The 19,693-nt window shown below is 38.3% G+C and overlaps 3 protein-coding genes across 4 annotated transcripts; 1 reads left to right on the top strand and 2 right to left on the bottom strand.

The window, feature by feature from the left end:
- The first annotated feature begins 10,126 nt into the window (after window positions 1-10,126).
- On the top strand, window positions 10,127-10,852 carry LOC126765416 (pupal cuticle protein Edg-84A-like). The gene has a single exon (XM_050483139.1). It carries the CDS (start codon window positions 10,127-10,129, stop codon window positions 10,850-10,852), a length of 726 nt encoding a protein of 241 aa, XP_050339096.1.
- A 712-nt stretch (window positions 10,853-11,564) lies between these two features.
- On the bottom strand, window positions 11,565-12,314 carry LOC126765379 (larval cuticle protein A2B-like). The gene is made up of 2 exons (XM_050483111.1): window positions 12,265-12,314; window positions 11,565-12,145 (listed from the first exon to the last, which is right to left on the bottom strand). Exons 1-2 carry the CDS (start codon window positions 12,274-12,276, stop codon window positions 11,630-11,632), a joined length of 528 nt encoding a protein of 175 aa, XP_050339068.1. The 5' UTR covers window positions 12,277-12,314; the 3' UTR covers window positions 11,565-11,629.
- A 2,850-nt stretch (window positions 12,315-15,164) lies between these two features.
- Window positions 15,165-19,376, bottom strand: LOC126765363 (larval cuticle protein A2B-like). 2 transcript variants are annotated; one of them, XM_050483100.1, is made up of 2 exons: window positions 19,325-19,376; window positions 15,165-15,743 (listed from the first exon to the last, which is right to left on the bottom strand). In XM_050483100.1, exons 1-2 carry the CDS (start codon window positions 19,334-19,336, stop codon window positions 15,225-15,227), a joined length of 531 nt encoding a protein of 176 aa, XP_050339057.1. In that variant the 5' UTR covers window positions 19,337-19,376; the 3' UTR covers window positions 15,165-15,224. The 2 variants fall into 2 exon arrangements, with proteins under 2 accessions (XP_050339057.1, XP_050339049.1); XM_050483092.1 differs by lacking the exon at window positions 19,325-19,376 and adding an exon at window positions 15,864-15,976.
- Window positions 19,377-19,693: the final 317 nt, after the last annotated feature.

Genomic DNA, 19,693 nt, shown 5'->3' with positions numbered 1-19,693 from the left:
CTTAGTCGAGTAAATGTGAGCTCAGTGTCAGCGATGGAATCAATCAATATGGTCAAATCGTTCATGGTGGCGCTATTGTTGCGGCAGTTAGTACGGTTTTATGGCTGTGGCGCGACAAATATCGCTCAAATCCATTGCACATTGGCGCATATGCATATGTAGAAAAAAAGAAAAAAGGAGCATGACGCCAACTTGGCACAAAAATCTCATTAAGCCAACCTGCAGTTGACTAGCGCCACGCACGAGCTCCAGTTATGTAGTCCATTGGTAAGAGATGCCGACCACATTCAAAATCAGTTATATGTCGTCTCATTAATGACAGTTGACAATTCGTCAGACTTTGTTACCAAAACGTGTAGCCGCGCTTGGAGACGAGGTCGGCGGTGCGCTTAGCGGTCGGCGGATGGCGGTCAGTGATACACGAAACGTCGATCAATTTGTCGTCGGCGTGATAAGTTCCCCACAACTTTGCTACGTAACAACAACAAGGTATGGCTACCACTGTGATGTTGGCGCTTGGAGGGTTTTGCTTGTGTTGGTGGGCTGCTTGGCCTCTTACTTACGTTTATGCTCTGTGCGTTGTAGCTGCGTCGCCCCTTTTGGGTTGTGCGCTGGTAGTGACGACTTACAATGGTAATTTGTGTAAAAATAATTGATGGATTAAAGTTTTTGGCGCCGAATGTCAAAGGCGGCGACGTCGGTAGCAACGTAGTGGCAGTGACAACTTTTCCATCGCCACCATTCGTTCTGCTTTGAATTGTTTTCTCTTTTCATAAATTTTGTTACATTTTGTTTTTGCTTTTTATATCTTGTCACTTATACAAATTGAACATGGAACAAAGTTTTCTGTTCATTTGCGGCATTTGTGATGTTAGAAATATAAGTGACACCCATTGTTATTGTAATTTTGTATTTATGAATATACAAATGTTCATATGTTTGTATGTCTTTGTGTACATAGTACATATGCCCTCCATTTTCTGAACAAAGATATATACATACATATGTAGGTATATATATATATAAATGTATGTGTATGTATGTATATGAATTTGGAGAATTATTACTATTTAAATCCGTTAAAAGTTAAAATCTACAATATAAAACTTGTAATAAGTTGCAAGAAATGCATTTATATAAATATTTTACCATAATGCAAGATAATTCTTAAGGTTTTACCGTTAAAAGGCACACCTAGTGTCAAAATCATTTTATTTCCATTATATCTTAAAAATAGCAGACTAAAGTTTCGATCGAGATCTCAAATAGTTTTTGAGTTAAAGTCATTTAAAGGGTAGGCGCTCAATTCGATCTCTTGAGATCGATACATGAGGGAAAGAACTGGGTTCTTTCCGAGGTTGCAACTCTACTGGTATCAGCTGCTCCCAGTGAAAGACCGTTTTCGACTTTTCGCAGGCTGAAAACTTACTTGCGGAATGCGACTAGCGAAGACAGATTGAATGGCCCAACTTTTCTCAATATCCATAAGATATAGAGCTTTCGATCGAAGAAATTTTCACGGTACAGAAGACTGGATGTCGTTTTATAAGCAATTTTTGTATTTGCGAAAAGTTTTGTTCTGTATAGTTTAACATTATTTTTTTATTTTCAGGATCGCGGATAAGTCCGGAAGACTTTTTTAGCAACGCTTGAAACATGTATAAAGACTACAGTATATACCCTGACAATTTCAAAATAATCGATACCCTTGTGTTTTTTATTTTTGAATTCTCAAAAAATCCGCGTTTTTAGGCATTCACACGACGTGTAGTACTAAAGAAAAAACCGTTGCAAATAAAATAATTTTCATAAAAGAACCTGATTTTGAACGGTCGGTTTTTATGACATATATGTTGAGGAAGCGAGTATTATGCCGTCTATTAGTTCCCATTATCTTTCTAACTAATCATTCGCTACAATATTTAGGTCCGGGTAATATGGCGGCCTCACCTGAACATCAAAATTTTGGTTTTGTCGTCATGTCTTTATAGTGCTGGAAATGTCATTCCAGATTGCCAAACATATCTTTAGAAAGGGAAAAGCAGCTTTTAAAGCGCAGATATATTTGTTTGCGTTCATTTTGAGTGCTAAAAATTGCAATTAGCGGGTGCAATAATATGGCACCTCAAACTATAACATCTCCGAAACGACTGTTTAAGCATTCCAAATAGTACTTCTTACACAAGTCGTGGAAATAATCAACCCGGGCCTACGAAGTTAAATTTTTTCTCGTCATAAAATATGGAAAATATCACTCCATAGACCAAGCCGTTTGGGTTTGGCTTAAATTTAATTTTAATGTTAGAAGCAGAAAGTATGTTGATTTAAAAGCAACAATAACTTTACGAACTTGCCTGCAATAGAAAATGAGTAAAAAGCAGTTCATGCGGAAAAAGAGGGACGCTAAATTGAGGTCGTGCAGTGTATAATATTGCCAGAGTCAACTAAGTTTTGTGATTTCTAAAAAATAAAATAAAAGTTACAAAATTAAGTATTCACTTTATATAATAGATTTTGTTAATTAGAAGTGTAAATATTAACTGCACCTTCTGTTAGCTTTTACCGACGCTTGTCAATTTGTCTATTCCAATTGCTCAAACTACAGATTCGTCCTTACACAATTTTCATGTAATTTTCCTGGAATTTCAATCTATAATTTTGGGAGAAGGTGTTATTTTCATTAGATTTTTCGAATCAAGTGATGGCATCTTTGTATTTTTTGTCTGTCCTGACACTAAACAGTTTATTAGAAATTGGCGCAAAGTTGTCGTCCGATTTCCTCACAGACATGGGCTACGCGTACTTTTCAAATTCAAAATTTTGGATAATATTCTCAAATGTATACATACATACAAACATATATACGATACATAAATTGTATTTTTTGCATTTTTTGTAAGTTGCTAGTGGATATAATCCTTTTATACTCGCCTACAAATAAGCAAAATCGGTCCATACTTTTTCTAGCACCCCATATATTGAACAATAGCATATCTGCGCTTCCAGTTAACCTGATACGATACATATCGATATATTTTTATGTAAAATATCTTGATGAAAATATGAATGATATAATGAGCTCACTTTAGATTATTGTCAAAAATTAAATCGGGCAAGAACTCCCATAGTCCCTTTGCAAGCAATATTCAGTTTGCTTCAGGTACTTACGTTCATCCTATATATTTATAACAAATAAGGAAGAGCTTAATTCTGGTATAACTGCACAATCCTTCAGTAATTAAAGCCACGGAAGTACATCCAGGTACATAAAGCTTGTTAGTTATATGGGGTCTAGGTCGACTTTTCACCCGATTTTATTCATCTAAACACAAAGATGCACCGTTATAAAAAAAGCATGCTCTCTCAAGTTGATTAAAGTATCTCGCATATTAATATTCATTTGGGTTGTCATGGGGTATAGTCATGCTTCTGGGTAAGCAGTTAAGTCATACGGCTATACCCACTTCCTACTTTTGCGTGCTCGCCGGACACTCTGGAAACGTGAGCAATCCTTGTGTAAGGCACTGCCAACTCGTGTGAAGCCTGGGGTCACGGCTAAAAGAGAGGAAGCTTCAGCGGAGCCACTTCAACCTATTTGGTTTAAGGGTTCGCTAAAGTCTAATTGAAGCGTCTGTTCACTAGAGGTGCGACTGCGAGCGGGCGTCAGTTTTAAAGCAAGCGGTTCCCTATATAAATGCGTAGAAAACTTTATACTACTCGCCTATCGAAGCTGTGCGCTGGGTTTGGGACCTGCGACGTAGAAATCACTCCATATGAAAAAGAAACAAAAGTCTCGGAAGAAAGACTCCACTTTTGATGACGACCACAGCAAACGTAATAATACGTCTGGAATGTGTGGACACTAAATTGGGAAGTTGCCGCTGCCCAGTTTGTTGACGTCCTCGTAAAAGTAAAGGCTGACATTACCGCCGTCCACGAAATGCGATGGACGGGACAAGGAGTGTCAAGCCACAATTCGCATCAGAGCAACATTTTTCAACATGACACTAATTTGCGCCCTCACCTCCATGGAGCAAAAAGACGATAAGATGTCTTTTATGAGCGTTTTGTACTTTGTGCTTGGTGATTATAACGTCAGGGTGGGCGGGAAGGTACAACAGTTGGAAAATTCATACTCCATGACGAAATATAGTTGCCTGTAGTAATAGATTCGTGAACAAGAAAATTCATCAAGCTACTTGACTGTCTCCGGACCGAAAAGTTCAAAACCAGATCAATTATGTTGTCATAGATGGACGACATGTATCCTGTGACCTTGACGTGCGTACGCTCTGAGATCATAGCATCGACTAGAACCACTATCTTGTTGTAGCCAAGATAGGCGTCCGCTTCTCTATAGCAAAGCACGCCCGTCAACAAACACAGAGAAAGTACCACGTCGAAAAACTACTATCACAACCTACAACTAAAAGGTTTTCCACTCGACTTGCAACTCGGTATAAGGAAACTGTGGGACGGTATTTCAAGATCCTTACGTACAGCTGCAAGCGAAACTATTAGTTTTCATTTATTAGTTAGCCTACCTCGCAAAATAGCGGTCGACCACAACACAAGCGGAGTAGGATAGATACCGAGAGTTGAATAAGAAAGCGAGACGCATACGCAGACGAGAAAAAAGCCGAAATGCTGGCCGACTGGGGTAATGCTGGAAACTTCTGTGAAAAGATGCGGCGACTAACGAAAGGTTTCAAGATCGTAGCATACACTTTTGAAACCAACGTGGTGATCTAGTGTCAGATGTTCGAGTAAAATGAAGTTATGGAGGGAACACTTCTCCCTGTAACATCTTCTCAGTGTAACATCTGAAGATGACAAACCCGATTCTCCAATCGATGACGTTGGAATAGATATTAGATTGCCCGACTATGATTAGGTTGGCTTGCACCAGAACATAACCATTACTTTATTGTTCTGGATTTATTTCTTTCTGAAGGCAACGCCCTATGGCGTTAAGCGTTCAAAATATATTGCATCATATGTCCGACATTTCGTAAGTCACAAAGGGATATACACAATATATTTAGTTCAATAACATCTCTATAGCCACAAATTAAAATTAAAATAGAAGAATGATCTACATTGAGTACGAAAATCTATCTAGTGTGTTATGTAATTGAATTAAAATGCCTGTAGATAAATACAAATGTTTCTATGTATAGAAATCTGTAAATATTTATTATATGCTCATAGCTACATACTTGTATTTACATAAATGTATTTCTGACTAATGTAAGCTAGCATGTTCAAAAAAGAAAAAGTTTTGATATGAAACAAATTGGGAATGTACTTTTGGGTATTTCGATGGTGTTAACAATTAATTCCTTTATGCTCACACACATGCATGCGTATATGTTTGTGAGCGCTCATGTGATTACAGGTAAAGAAATGGTCGACGACTGGCATTTTTGCGCTCGCACATACGTTAGAAAGGGCACACTATATGAGCGAAATGCACGCTGTAACCAATGAAAATCGTGCAACATGACTCTGCGGCCATTGGCGAAATCGTGACATGTGGAGTGTGTGCGTGCAAGATGGAACTCCGGCGTGTTTATCGCCGAAAATGATGCTGCGTATCCTTGTTAAGGACTTGTGTACGAATGCAGTGAGGCTGAATGCTGCGAGCGTGCTAATTTTGTAATCGCCGTCGTAACGAAGTAACTAAATCAAAAAATACAGTGATCAAAATTAGAAGAGAAATACACCATATGTAATATATGTACATACATACATTTTTGTGTTAATTTTGGTGTGCTTGTCGAATAAATGCGTTAGTTAGGATATTAGACATTAGATAAAAAGTGTGTGAAATAAATGAGTTACAAAAATATACAGATTACCTGAGAGACTGTGTGAATGTGTTGCAGTGTATTTTAGGTAATTTTTATAGACTAAATAATTTAGTTTGACATTGAAGTACCATATTTCAATAAAATAAAGATGTACCACGCAAATCAATGAGAATTAAATACAAATTTTCGAAAGAACGTTTTTATGCAGTGAGCCCTCTTTTGCCGCATATTTCTTAATTATATTGTCTTTTTTCTTTCAAGTTACTGTTTGATTCTTAAGAAGCTGTTTCAATATACCCATACAGACTGAGTATGTAAGATCTAATATTGGTAATATTGGTGGAGTCAGTTCTATTTTAAACTCATTTTATATGCTATGCAATTGTGAAGTACCGAAAGCCAATCTAACTTTGAAATTCTTCACGATATCAGTTCAAAACGCTTAGACTTATTGTTAGTGCGAGCTGGTTTGTGGTCAATTACCAAATTCATAAAGATCTAAACATCGCATATGTTAAAGATGAAGTTCGCAGAATAAGCACAAAATATGTAGAGAGACTAGTTGATAAAACAAATGTAATGGCAATAGCCTAGCGAGATAATGTACATATGTATGTATGTACATGTGTAGATACAGCCCGAAGACTTAAACTGAATCATGCGTTAGATTAACTTCTTATAGATTAAGTTTTGTATATTGTAAAATAAGTCTTAATATGTAATAGAATTGTGAATATAATAGCTGTGCTCACTGTAGTTGAAATATTTTTACTATAATATTTTTTTAAGTAATTTTTTTAATGTCATTCACATAGTCTATTAGCTGTAAAAAAAATCTTGCTAAAAATATATTTTCTATCATTTTAAATTTCGACTCACCTGGTAAATGATATTAAAACTTTATAAAAATGTAATGAATTTTTTTCATAAAAAATTACTTTAACCCTTTCGATCCGAACCGGAACGTATGTGTCCCGGTGTATTTTCAAAGATACCTAGCGTGGAAATTAAGTGATTAAAAGGTTTAAATTAGTCCCATTTTGTAGCTTATACTATTCTTAACGGTATTTGTTTGCAGTTTTGGTATTTTAAATAGTAAACACGTGTTCATTTGGACGCGTATTGTTTATGCGAAATATGTTTTATTTACTTCAACGGTTTTTCAGATCAAAAGGCTAAATTCTCATTTGTGTAAAAAATTATAATATTGTATATAATGGGTTGTCAAAAAAGTCTTGCGGTATTGTTATTGAATTTTTTTTTTATTGAAACTGAAATGAATTTTTGATGACTCATGCCCAGCTCTTTCGACCAATTCAGCGATTTTATCGCAATTTTCGACGCCAGGATTCCGGAGCGTGGCGCATCTTCGACCACCCTACACCAGTACGAAAACGTTGAAACCATCGTTGCGCCGTGGAAATGGAAACTGTATCGGGTCCATGAACTGCACAAATTTTATTGGCGGCTTGAGATGCATTTTTGCCTTTATCGTAGTAGTACTATAAAATATGCCGTATTTTCTCTTTATTTTGCTCCATGTTTGCGACGCTATAACTCACGAACGACTTAAAAGAAACGACAATCAATCAAACACGTGTTAGCGCGTGAAATGAGCTTTCCAAAAAGGTATAGCATGACCCGATGCGACGAATAAAACTAGAACTACGCGCTTTCAGCGCCAACTAGCGAAAATACCGCAAGACTTTTTTGACAACCTGTATTTTTGTTTATATGTATGTAAGTGCTTTGTTGTTGCGTATGGCTGGTAAGAGAATAAGTGTAATCATTGGTTTAGGCAAACGGACACACTTATTGCAGCTGGGGTAAGGCGATGCATACTTTTAGGCGTGATGAAATTTGTTAACGTGCACTGTCAGTGTAGCCAATTATTCCTTAACATACATTTAGGCGGCTATTATTTGCACTTAAAATTTTTTGGTACCATTTATTTTTTAAGATATTTAGTTATTTATTATTTTGTATGTGTGTATGTACAGATTTTAGACGAATACAGTGAGTTCTGCCAGGGTTGTTGGAATAGACTATCGATGTTGATGCACGTTCTATATAAGTAAGTACGTACATACATACACATGTATTATAGTATGTATACTTTGAATTTTTGGGGCGATCACCCTTTTTATATCCTGAACAGGGTATAAAGTTTACTACGAAGTTTGTAACACCGAGGTGGAAACATCGGAGATCCTAAATATTATATTGTTTATATAAATCAAAAATAAGCTGAGCTGAGTCGATTTAGGAATGACAAGATCTTCTAAGGAGAACGTTTTCATTTGACAAGATTTCTTCACGAATTTTGGCATGAATTTTTGCACAAGACAGCGCTGTTGCCACACAAACTGACCGATCAAAATCAAGTCCTTGTATGGAAGACTTTTTTATATCCTCACTAAATTTGGCATGGATTATTGTCCAAGGTAGCGCGTACAATTTGCGAACATATTGTGCAGACTAGACTCATTTTTATAACATTGTATACCCTTCATACTTTATGAATCGCGCTTGTTAAAGCTATGATAGCTTCTTCTTTTCCCATATTGCGACCCAGCATTCATTACTGGATAATATTCGACCGAATAGACCGCGTCCTACACGCAGTGAAGAAAATATAGTCGTGAAGAGTCGATTCGACGATCTTCGGAACTAACTTCTGGAACGACTTGGCACATTTTACGTCAAAATCTTAAATTGAAAGCGTAAAAAATACAGCTTGTGCAAGAACTGAAGTCGCTCGACCTTTCCCAGGGACATCGCTTCGGTCTATGGGCTCTTGAAAAGTTCCAAGAAGATCCGACCTTTTCGAGCCAAATTTTGTTCAGCGTAACCCATTTGTAGTTATGTAAACAAAAATTGCCGCATTTGGGACGAAGAGCAACCTGAAGAGATTCAAGAGCTGCCATTTCATCCAAAGAATTACGGACCGATGGAATCATCGGTCCACATTTCTTCATAAATGAGATGCCGGTGAGAACGTAACCGACAATGGCGACTGTATCGCGCCATGATAACCGACTATTTGATGCCTGAAATTGAAGCTCGTGATCTCGGCGACATTTGGTTTCAACAAGACGACGCCACTTCCCACACATCGCATCAATCAATAGATTTATTGAGAGAACACTTCGATGAGCAGATAATTTCACTTTTGGGCTGGTCGATTGGTCATCAAGATCGTGTGATGTCATACCGTTAGACTTTTTCCTGTGGGAATATGTAAAGTCTTAAGTCTAAGCGGACAATCCCACTTCGATTCAGGCCTTGGAGCAAAACATCACGCGTGTTATTCGCCAGTTACTAGTCGAAATGCTCGAACGAGTCATCGAAAAATGAACTCAACGGATGGACCATCTGACACGCAGCCGCGACTAACATTTGAAAGTGATAATCTTCAAAAAATAAATGCTGAAGAATGTTCTTTCGAATGATAGTAAACATTCTCCATTAAATTTGAATTTTTTTTGTTTTTTTTTCGTTAAAAAAGTAGGGAACCTCGAAATGGACCACTCTTTATTTGTTTGCAATATACAATATATACTTATGTACTTATGAATACAGGTCCCGATTTGGTTTAAACATTAATCGCGCAGACAGACGGTTTATATGATAAATATTTTTTCTGTTTTTTAACTTTATTTGAACTTTATTAATTAAGCCACATTACACGGTTGTTAACATTAAACATAATAAAATGAAATATTGACCGAGCAGCTTTTAATTGCGGCAGCGCGCGGCGTTCCATCCTCCGGACTTAGCCTTTGCATACACTTAAGCACAAGTCATCGGTACTTTGCTTGTGCTTCGGCACAGTTCTGCCGACAACCGATGCGTTTTCGACTGAAGCAATGACAGTGACGTAGGTGAAGGGAACAGGTTGCGTGTTGCAGCAACACCAAGAAGAAGACACTATGACAACGCTGATGTTGGGCGCAGAGATGCAGATGGTGTCGACGATTGCATGTGCAAATGGGACGTGATAAGCACAATCTTAAGTGCGCACAGCGCCAATGAGCAAAACACACACACACACACGCACACGCGCGCGCTCAATGTCAGGTTGCAGCCTTTTGCATGCGCTGACCTTGCCACATGCGCTTACAGCCTGGTAATTGTTCCTTTGATTGTGGCATTGGGTCAAGAGTGAAAATAGGTTGATAAGGGCATAGCGAAAACACTATAAATTGCTTGATACCGTTTGTAAGTTCATCAGTTCAGCTCCAACTGTGCTTGCATTATAGTGTTGCATTATTTAAACAATAAATCCAACAAACATTCTTAAAGACGTCAAAATGGCATTCAAAATAAATTGCTATTGCTTCATTGCCCTGACAATTGTTGCTGTTGTTGTAAATGCAGCTGAAGAAAAGAACGATGAATACGATGCCTACCCCAGCTACAGCTTCAATTATGATGTGCAGGACGCGGTAACTGGCGACATTAAGTCCCAATCGGAGCAGCGCGATGGTGATGTGGTCAGAGGACAATACTCGCTTCAAGAGGCTGATGGCTATCAACGCACTGTCGAGTATACCGCTGATGCTGTGAACGGTTTCAAGGCCACTGTACGCCGCGAACTGCTGAGCGAGCCTGCCAAGCTCTTGGCTCCAGTGCCGTCAGCACCGCAGATTTTGCCACAACCCAAAATTGAGAATGCTCAGCCACAACCCGCCAGCCCTGTCAGTTTACCTAATCTACCAGTTCCAATTGCTCCGAAGTATGAACAGTTGACACAGAAATCCTACGTTACACCAGTTGTATCGCCTACTTACTACCGCGCATATGCTGCACCAACTTTGCTTCATCACGCTCCAGCCACCCACGCCGTCATACACCACGCTCCAGCTGCCGCTGTGCATTTGTCGCCAGCCACTCATTTTGTCCATGCGGCCCCAGCTGCTGCCACCTTGCTGAAGACTTCGCCGGCTGTCATTACGCATCACGCCATTCATACAGAAGCTCATCCAGCCGTGGTCAAGACATCTTTCACAGCTCCGCATGTTTCTTATGTTTACTAAAATTTAATATTCGACTAAACATGGCACAAGAAAACAAATAAACGAAAAGATCCGAAGGCAATAATTTTCTGTTTTCACTGTTATAATGGTTATGTGTGAATTCTAAAAGATATCATATCATATGTTTATTAGGGTGGGTCGAAAATTATTTTTTCACTTGGTACTCTGAAAAAAACGGTTCTTAGAAAGTAAGTATCTACGAATATCTCTCCAAGTATGAGCTCTTAATTTTGACGGGAAGGTCCTCCGCCTTACATTTTTCTATTTTTTCTAATTATCAGTTAGAAAAATTCATATCTCGTTTCCAACTTCTTGAAGAAACATCTTATTTCATCGATTTTGTACGAAATTGAATGCTTTTCAAAATGATCTCTCTTGATTTGTTCGTAAGCCTAACCGTTTAAAAGATATTAACGGTTGAAACTTGAAGAGTTTTCATAGAGGTGTCTACGAAATCAAGCGAAGAAGAATATTCGTTTCTTTTGACCCACCCTAGTGTGTATATCTATAGACTGTGCGTATATCTATGGACTGTGAGGAATCAACTAACTCGACTGTGGAATGTTTACTCTTCTGCTCTGTCTGCAAATAATCGGCTGATCGGGGTAACTAAGTTACTGGACTTGCACTACTCCTAGAATTTTAACATTTATACTTATGTAAGCACTACCGTTATATCCATTTTCTTTAACAAAAATTTTGTTTGTTATGTTTATAATTTATTCACAGTTCGTATTCATGATTAACAACTAATGGCAAATGTTCCGTCGACCTTCTCTAGTAGGCGTATGAGATGAGTGGAGAAGCGAATTGGGTCTTCACTACAGCTGGTCCGGCGACGAGGGGAGCTGGAGCGGCGAAAGCAGCGGCAACTGGAGCAGGGGCAGCGACTACTGGTGCGGCGAAAGGAGCGGCTCTGACGACTGGGGCTGGAGCAGCAACAACTGGAGCAGCGGCAACGACGGGAGCAACCAAAGGTTCACGACGAACAACAGCGTTGAAACCGTTGATTGGGTCGGAGGTGTAGTCCACAATACGACGGTAACCATCAGCGTCATTTAGAGAGTATTGGCCTTGAACGAAACCACCATCACGGGTTTCCACAGCGGTTTTCGAGTCACCGGAGAGAGCATCTTTCACATCATAGCCGTAGGTGTATTGGGGATGTGGGTCGTATTCCTCAACGCGGGCGGCGACAGCCAATGGTGCGGCGGCAACGGCGGCCAATGGAGCAGCTGGTGCGATGACACCGGCGCTGGCGGCAGCGACGCAGAGAGCGAAGAAGGCGATGAACTACGAAGAAGAGATACATTAGCTTATAAGTCACAGTAATCCACTTTTTAAGTCTTCAATATCACATTTATGAGTAAAATAAAAGTTATCCTATATTTGGTATGGATGAAAATCCTTACTTTGAATGCCATTGTTGTTTGGTTGGATTGAATTGGTTGCTACAAATACCGAAAATGGAATTGAACTGATTTGAAGACTAACCGAATGTGTCTTTTATACAAATAAAATCGATGGTTCGACGACAAAGAGGAAATAAAAAACGTGGGGCTATTAACTTACGCCATTTAAGCGACAATTTGCTCATACAAATTCATTGCGGAGAGCTTCTTTAAGCCAAGCGTAATAACATACATATGTGAACGAATGCTTGCTGAGGGCGGTTGGCTTGAAGCTAATGAAGGCTAGCCACATATTTGCGAGCTGAGTGTTTATGTTAATTGTAATTATGGTGACATTGTTGTATGACACCCTTGGTCAATAATATCCATCTAATTACAGATTTTCATTTATTTGGGCTATGTGGGTATTGTTGTTATGTTTCTTGCTTTAGAATAAATGAAAAGCTTATATTTTTGAGAATTTTCAGATTTTTTAATTTAAACAATGTACTTAAGGGCTTACGTTCGTTGCGTTGTTCACCATAAAAGCAAATTTATAGTATATGTGTGTGGTAATGTAAGTTCGTTAATACTAATAAAGTTGTGGTGTGTTGTTTGCCCGCTTCATTTCGACTCAAAAGTTAAGTATTTATTATATACATACATAGCTTAAAGTTTATCGATCTTTGAAAGAGTTGCCACCTATTTCCGATTTTTTTTTTTTGAAACAAACTTTACCCTATTTAAATAATTTAAATAAATTAAAATCAGATGAAATTTGGTTATAGTGCCCAAACTTGTTGAACCAAAATCTATCTTCCATTGCTACAATTCGGTGGAATTTTGAAAATCAAGTTAGGAAAAATTTTTCTGAAGAGTATTCTGTGAAGTTTAATACCGAAAGCTGTATTTTTATTTATCCGAAATATGATAAGGCCAAAAGTTTTTAGGGTCCGATTTGGTTCGTCCAATAGTTAAATCATGTTATTGGTTTGTGGTGCATTTATTATATAATATATTGTGACAAAAAAGTTCTCGGGAATTGTAAATAAAACACAAAATATTTAATTATTAATCAATATTTAATTTGTCGCCTTCAAAGTAGTCCCCAGCAAATATAATTCACCTATGCCAACGATTTTTCCAGTCCTCAAAACATTTTAATAAGCACTTTTTGGATGACCGTCATTTCCTTCAGCGAATTTTGCTATATCTCTTCGATCGACTGAAAATGGTTTCCAAGGAACGGCAATTTCAGTGTGAGAAACAAGAAAAATTAAAAATTCACACGGAGTCAAATCTGGTGATCGGTGGTTGATCAATGGTATTAATTGCATTTTTAGTTTTAAATTCGGCTACAAAGCAACATTTCCTTCACTTTTTTAATATTGAAGAGGTCGAAGGTCGTCCAGACCGAAGCATGTCTGCAACGATCTCTCGAGCATCTTTGAAAGCTTTGTAGAAATACAAAATTTGAGACAAATTCTTTGTTCGATATGTTTATCCATTGTAAAAATCGCAACGCACTACTGAGGTCAACCGTCTTAAGCAGTTGCTGTAAAAAAACTGGTTGATAAGTCGCGCTCATCTTTGGCATAGTAACGAGTTTTTCAATAAGAGCGCTACAAACGTTTTTTTTAAATAAAACAAAATCCGTTTGGGATATCAATGAAGTTCTTTATTCTTGTGAAAGTACATTTGATGCCATTATGTTTGGAACTCGCTTCTTTTGCATGGCCATCGGCACGCTTGTGGCGCTGTCCAGTAGAACCACCTATTGTCCAAGTCCATATCATCCAATTTGGTTATCATTGAGCGGTAGCGAACCTCATCGCCAAAGATTATTTTTCGATGAAAATCCGGATCATTTTCAAGTTGTTGCTCAGCCCAATTCACGAACATACGACGATTCTGGTGGTCAAGCGGTTTCAGATCTTGCGTTAATTTCATCTTGTAAGGATGTAGTTCAAGATCTTATCGCAAAATTTGCCGCAACGACGTTACAGAGATGCCCAACGTTTGAGAACGACGTGTGAGAGATTGATTTGGGTGTTCCTCAATTGATATCGGTAACAATTGTACTGTGCCTGTACATATTTTCCCACTAGACTTTCAATTCTAGATCTCGTAGTGCTCTTAAAGTTGAGGTCACTGACTCCGAATTTTGGTAGTAATTTTAATAATTTCGACTCGTTGTTGGATCGTATATCTTTCCATGATGAAATGGCAAACTTTACTGAAGAGAAATGTCGAAAGAGCGGGAAAATATATGGCGTCGCTTGCTGTCCCTATTGGTCTACTTTCATAGTGTAGCTATTGAAAACCCTGTTAATTAAGGACAGTCTTGCCAGCTTAGCAAAACGAATTTTTTAGAAATATCATTTACCCGGGGAAATTAATTACAATTTCCGAGTGCTTTTTTATCATAATATAAAAGGGTATGAAAAGATTGATAGGCCAGTTTAAATAATTAAAATATCTCGTTGGTTTCTCAAAAAGTGAGGTACTAGTTCGCATATATACAAATGCAGAGACACGGCTAATTCGACTAAGTTCAAGATCATTTACATATAAGTATATATTTTATTAGATCTTCGACCTTTCTTTCAGGGTGTTACAAACGTTTTGGCAAATTAATATACAAAGCCTGTGGGGTATGTGATACAAGAAATTTCGAAATTCGTTTATGACTTTTAAACTCATATAGAAAATAATTTTCTAAAAAAAAATCTAAAAGTTATGTTTTCTCAATAATAAGTCCGTTTATGTTAGTTACAGCCTTTTTGTTAGGTTTTATTGCGAGGTTTTGGTGCTGTCAAATACAAATTCGTTTTGACTGCTGGACTTCATAATCGCAATTTTGCTAATTATTGCTTAGTAAATAAGCTACTACAACCAATAAATAAAAAGCTCTGTTTCAATTATATTATGTATATTTAGACTTTATTCTCAACTAATGGCAAATGTTCCGTCGACCTTCTCTAATAGGCGTAAGAGATGAGTGGTGATGCGAATTGGGTCTTCACTACTGCTGGTCCCGCGACGAGAGGAGCTGGAGCGGCGAAGGCAGTGGCAACTGGAGCAGGGGCAGCTACAACTGGTGCGGCGAAAGCAGCGGTTCTGACGACAGGCGCTGGAGCAGCAACCACTGGAGCAGCGGCAGCAACAATAGGAGCAACCAAAGGTTCACGACGGACAACAGCGTTGAAACCGTTGATTGGGTCGGAGGTGTAGTCCACGATACGACGGTAACCATCAGCGTCATTCAGAGAGTATTGACCTTGAACGATATCACCATCACGGGTTTCCACAGCGGTCTTCGAGTCACCGGAGAGAGCATCTTTCACGTCATAGCCGTAGGTGTATTGGGGATGTGGGTCGTATTCCTCAACGCGGGCGGCGACAGCCAATGGTGCGGCGGCAACGGCGGCCAATGGAGCAGCTGGTGCGATGACACCGGCGCTGGCGGCAGCGACGCAGAGAGCGAAGAAGGCGATGAACTACGAAGAAGAGATACATTAGCTTATAAGTCACAGTAATCCAATTTTTAAGTCTTCAATATCACATTTATGAGTAAAATAAAAGTTATCCTAATATTTGGTATCGATGAAAATCCTTACTTTGAATGCCATTGTTGTTTGGTTTGATTGAATTGGTTGCTACAAATACCGAAAATGGAATTGAACTGATTTGAAGACTAACCGAATGTGTCTTTTATACAAATAAAATCGATGGTTCGAAGACAAAGAGGAAATAAAAAACGTGGGGCTATTAACTTGCGCCATTTAAGCGACAATTTGCTCATACAAATTCATTGCGGAGAGCTTCTTTAAGCTGAGTGTAATATGTGAGTAAATACTTGTTGAGGGCGTTTGGCTTATCAGCGAATTAATGAGTGTGCAAGAAGTGACGTTTTAAAATTAAATAATTGAGTATTAAGACAAATTGTCTATGTTCATTTTCTTTGTAGTTTTGTGAAATTTTTGAATATTAGAATTGTTTGCATTTAATTAATTTTTTAAAATCTCCAACACTGCGTTTCGTAAAGCAGTTGAGAAGCGTTCGTCGAGACGTGGAAAGCTCCAACCTTTCTTTATACCTTTCTATAGATCATGGTCATCAACGACCTGCTAAAAAAACACGAGGAGCTCGATTGACGGGTACCAAAGCAAATGATGTAGCACATTTTGTCAAATACCGTGTATGAGCTATCACAAGGATACCTCAGCGTCCACCTCGTCATTAACACAAGTAAAACTGATTTTAATCTTTACGTGATACATTTTCCCGTAGGCACTTTTACCTCAGTTGGGAAACATTCGCATTCGCATTCAGTATATAGTTATGGTGAAGTACATGTAATAATTTTGGCTCATCCTAGATAGAAAGCTTTCATGGAAGCTACATATAGTCGAAAAGTGAGGAATGAAAGCATTGCTTACCTTGTGCTGCTGCCGAGAAGTCCTTAGTAAAACGAGGGTCTTTCACCGAAAATAATGCTTTGGTTCTACGACAGCATAATTATGCTCATTATGTTCTACGGCATCGTTGTATTGTGGAGACCGCTAGAAACAAACATACTTCCTAAGAAACTCGCGAGCGTTCAAAGGTCGGCGCTGATCAGTTTGGTGTACTAAGGTCCACATCAACACCCAAGTATTCAAGGGCATAATAGGCGTCGGGAAAGTTGTTCTCAAACTTAAAAAACAGGAATTCTAAATAAAGATGTGTTAAACACTTAATTAATCCTTGTATAACTTGACTTTACACTGGATATTGGAGATCATGCCAAAGTAAACTCGATCGGGGAGATGTATCTACTCTTATAGTAGAGTGGCGATATTAGTTTTGAGTTCATTAACCGCGCGTTCAGGGCTAGCTAAGAATATCAACGAGATCATGCCCCTTCATGATAATACTATCATTCATTCTTAGGCGGTCTCTTTAGGCCAAAAGTAGGTCGCAAGAGGTGTAGTGAGCTCTACGTCCTCAGCAGGGTTAGCCTTTCTCTAGTTTTAAGGATTCTAACTGGCGAACACATTGAACTCACTTTTTCAGACATACCGGTGAGCTGGGAATAGAAATAAAATGCTTAAGGAGATTTGTAGTAATCTCCAGACGTTTTTCGACTTAAAAGTTCTTATTGCTGTGCATATTTTTATGGCTTTACAAAGGACTGCATACAGTTCAAGTGCGATTCTCATCGTGAAGATCATTCATAGAACTTAACCAAAACTTTTCTAACCTAACATATTGTATAAGGCCTTTCTATAAACTATGTTTTAGATAATCGAGATAAATACATAATGGATACCAAATATAATCTCAATGTATAATACAAGTACTATATATCTGTCTGCCTGATACTTTGGCGAGGTTTCACGGAAAAAATAGAATAAATTTCGAAATTTATCGTTAACCTCAGTTGTTTCGGATATTAACCAATATATGATATATTAAAGATTCTATGCAACCTAGAGACCTATGACTGGAGCTTATGTTCTACAAAATAATCGCAATCGATACAGAAATCTGCTAATGACTTTTTTCCCAAGTCCATTTAATTCTTAAAAATTGCTGAAGTATTTAATGTTCTAATGTTTCACAACTTAGACCTTCGTTACCATACTTGAAATATTACTAGAGGAACCCCAGGTCCATAGATGGCCTCATCGAGAAATAAGTTTCAATAAACTGTCGATCCATATGGGACTCGAAAAATAATATTTTTAACCATGCGCCAATATTTCAACTGCCTTTAGCAAAATTTGTCAATATTCATACATAATTGTTCTTATCATGGGACAATTAAAAAATCGTCTTGAATTTTAAAACAATTATTGAACAACTTTTGGGCGAAGAATGTTAAATTTGTAAACTTAGCTCTCAACGGGTGAAATGTGTCTAAATTATCGTCACACTGTAACCATTTGTAACCTTTGGTGTGTATATCGAAGGATTCGTTGAAATTATTTCTTTTGGATATAGACGACAACCTCACATTTTTGAAGATGTTGAATATTGTTGATATGCATTTCTATTTTAAGGTTACGATTTCAAGCAAATGTGCTCTCGGACTGCTGGAATCATATTGATAAAGCAAGGCTGGACCACTATATTATATTACAGCATTCCATTTGAACCACATGTGCTTAGATTTCTTTTTATTTTGTACTCCAACACTTATTAAAGAATGTGGCTTTTAATTGTGATATTTGTCATTTATATCTGATTAGTACATCACACGATGCAGTAAAGATGTGCATGATATATTCCGCAAATCATTTTTTCAATTATTTCCAAGCATATATATGTATGTACTTGTATATACACGGTCAATAAATAAGAAACTATATTTCGATTATATGTATATGTTTTTAGACTTTATTTTCAGTTCGTAGTCATATTTAGCAACTAATGGCAAATGTTCCGTCGACCTTCTCTAATAGGCATAAGAGATGAGTGGCGATGCGAATTGGGTTTTAACTACTGCTGGTCCGGCGACGATGGGAGATGGAGCGGCGAAAGCAGCGGCAACTGGAGCAGGAGCAGCGACTACTGGTGCGGCGTAAGCAGCAGCTCTGACGACTGGGGCTGGAGCAGCAACCACTGGAGCAGCGGCAGCAACAACGGGAGCAACCAAAGGTTCACGACGGACAACAGCGTTGAAACCGTTGATTGGGTCAGAGGTGTAGTCCACAATACGACGGTAACCATCAGCGTCATTCAGAGAGTATTGACCTTGAACGAAACCACCATCACGGGTTTCCACAGCGGTCTTCGAGTCACCGGAGAGAGCATCTTTCACGTCATAGCCGTAGGTGTATTGGGGATGTGGGTCGTATTCCTCAACGCGAGCGGCGACAGCCAATGGTGCTGGGGCTACGGCAGCCAATGGAGCAGCTGGTGCGATGACACCGGCGCTGGCGGCAGCGATGCAGAGAGCGAAGAAGGCGATGAACTACGAAGAAGAGATACATTAGCTTATTAGTCACTGTAATCCAATTTTTAGGTCTTCTATATCACTTTTATGGGTGAAATAAAATGCATCCTAATATTTATTATCGATGAAAATCCTTACTTTGAAAGCCATTATTGTTTGTTTTGATTGAATTGGTTGCTATAAATACCGAAAACGGAGTTGAACTGATTTGAAGACTAACCGAATGTGTCTTTTATACAAATAAAATCGATGGTTCGGAGACAAAGAGGAAATAAAAAACGTGGAGCTATTAACTTACACCATTTAAGCGACAATTTGCTCATACAAATTCATTGCGGAGAGCTTCTTTAAGCTAAGCGTATTATACTAATATGAATAAATGCTTGATGTGAGTGGGAAGCTCAAAGCGAATGAAGGCTGACCAACTAGTTTGCAAGAACTGACGTTTTAAAATTAAATATTTGGAGTATGAATAATAGTTTACACGGTTCCTCCTTAAGAGTGTTT

This window comes from Bactrocera neohumeralis, chromosome 2, assembly GCF_024586455.1.
Source record: "Bactrocera neohumeralis isolate Rockhampton chromosome 2, APGP_CSIRO_Bneo_wtdbg2-racon-allhic-juicebox.fasta_v2, whole genome shotgun sequence".
In the NCBI taxonomy this organism is placed as follows: domain Eukaryota; kingdom Metazoa; phylum Arthropoda; class Insecta; order Diptera; family Tephritidae; genus Bactrocera; species Bactrocera neohumeralis.
This window is presented reverse-complemented; position numbering and strand designations above follow the sequence as displayed.

Bases quoted from the DNA above. Each gene is read 5' to 3' on its own strand.
- LOC126765416 (XM_050483139.1), top strand. From the start codon at position 10,127: ATGGCATTCAAAATAAATTGCTATTGCTTCATTGCCCTGACAATTGTT.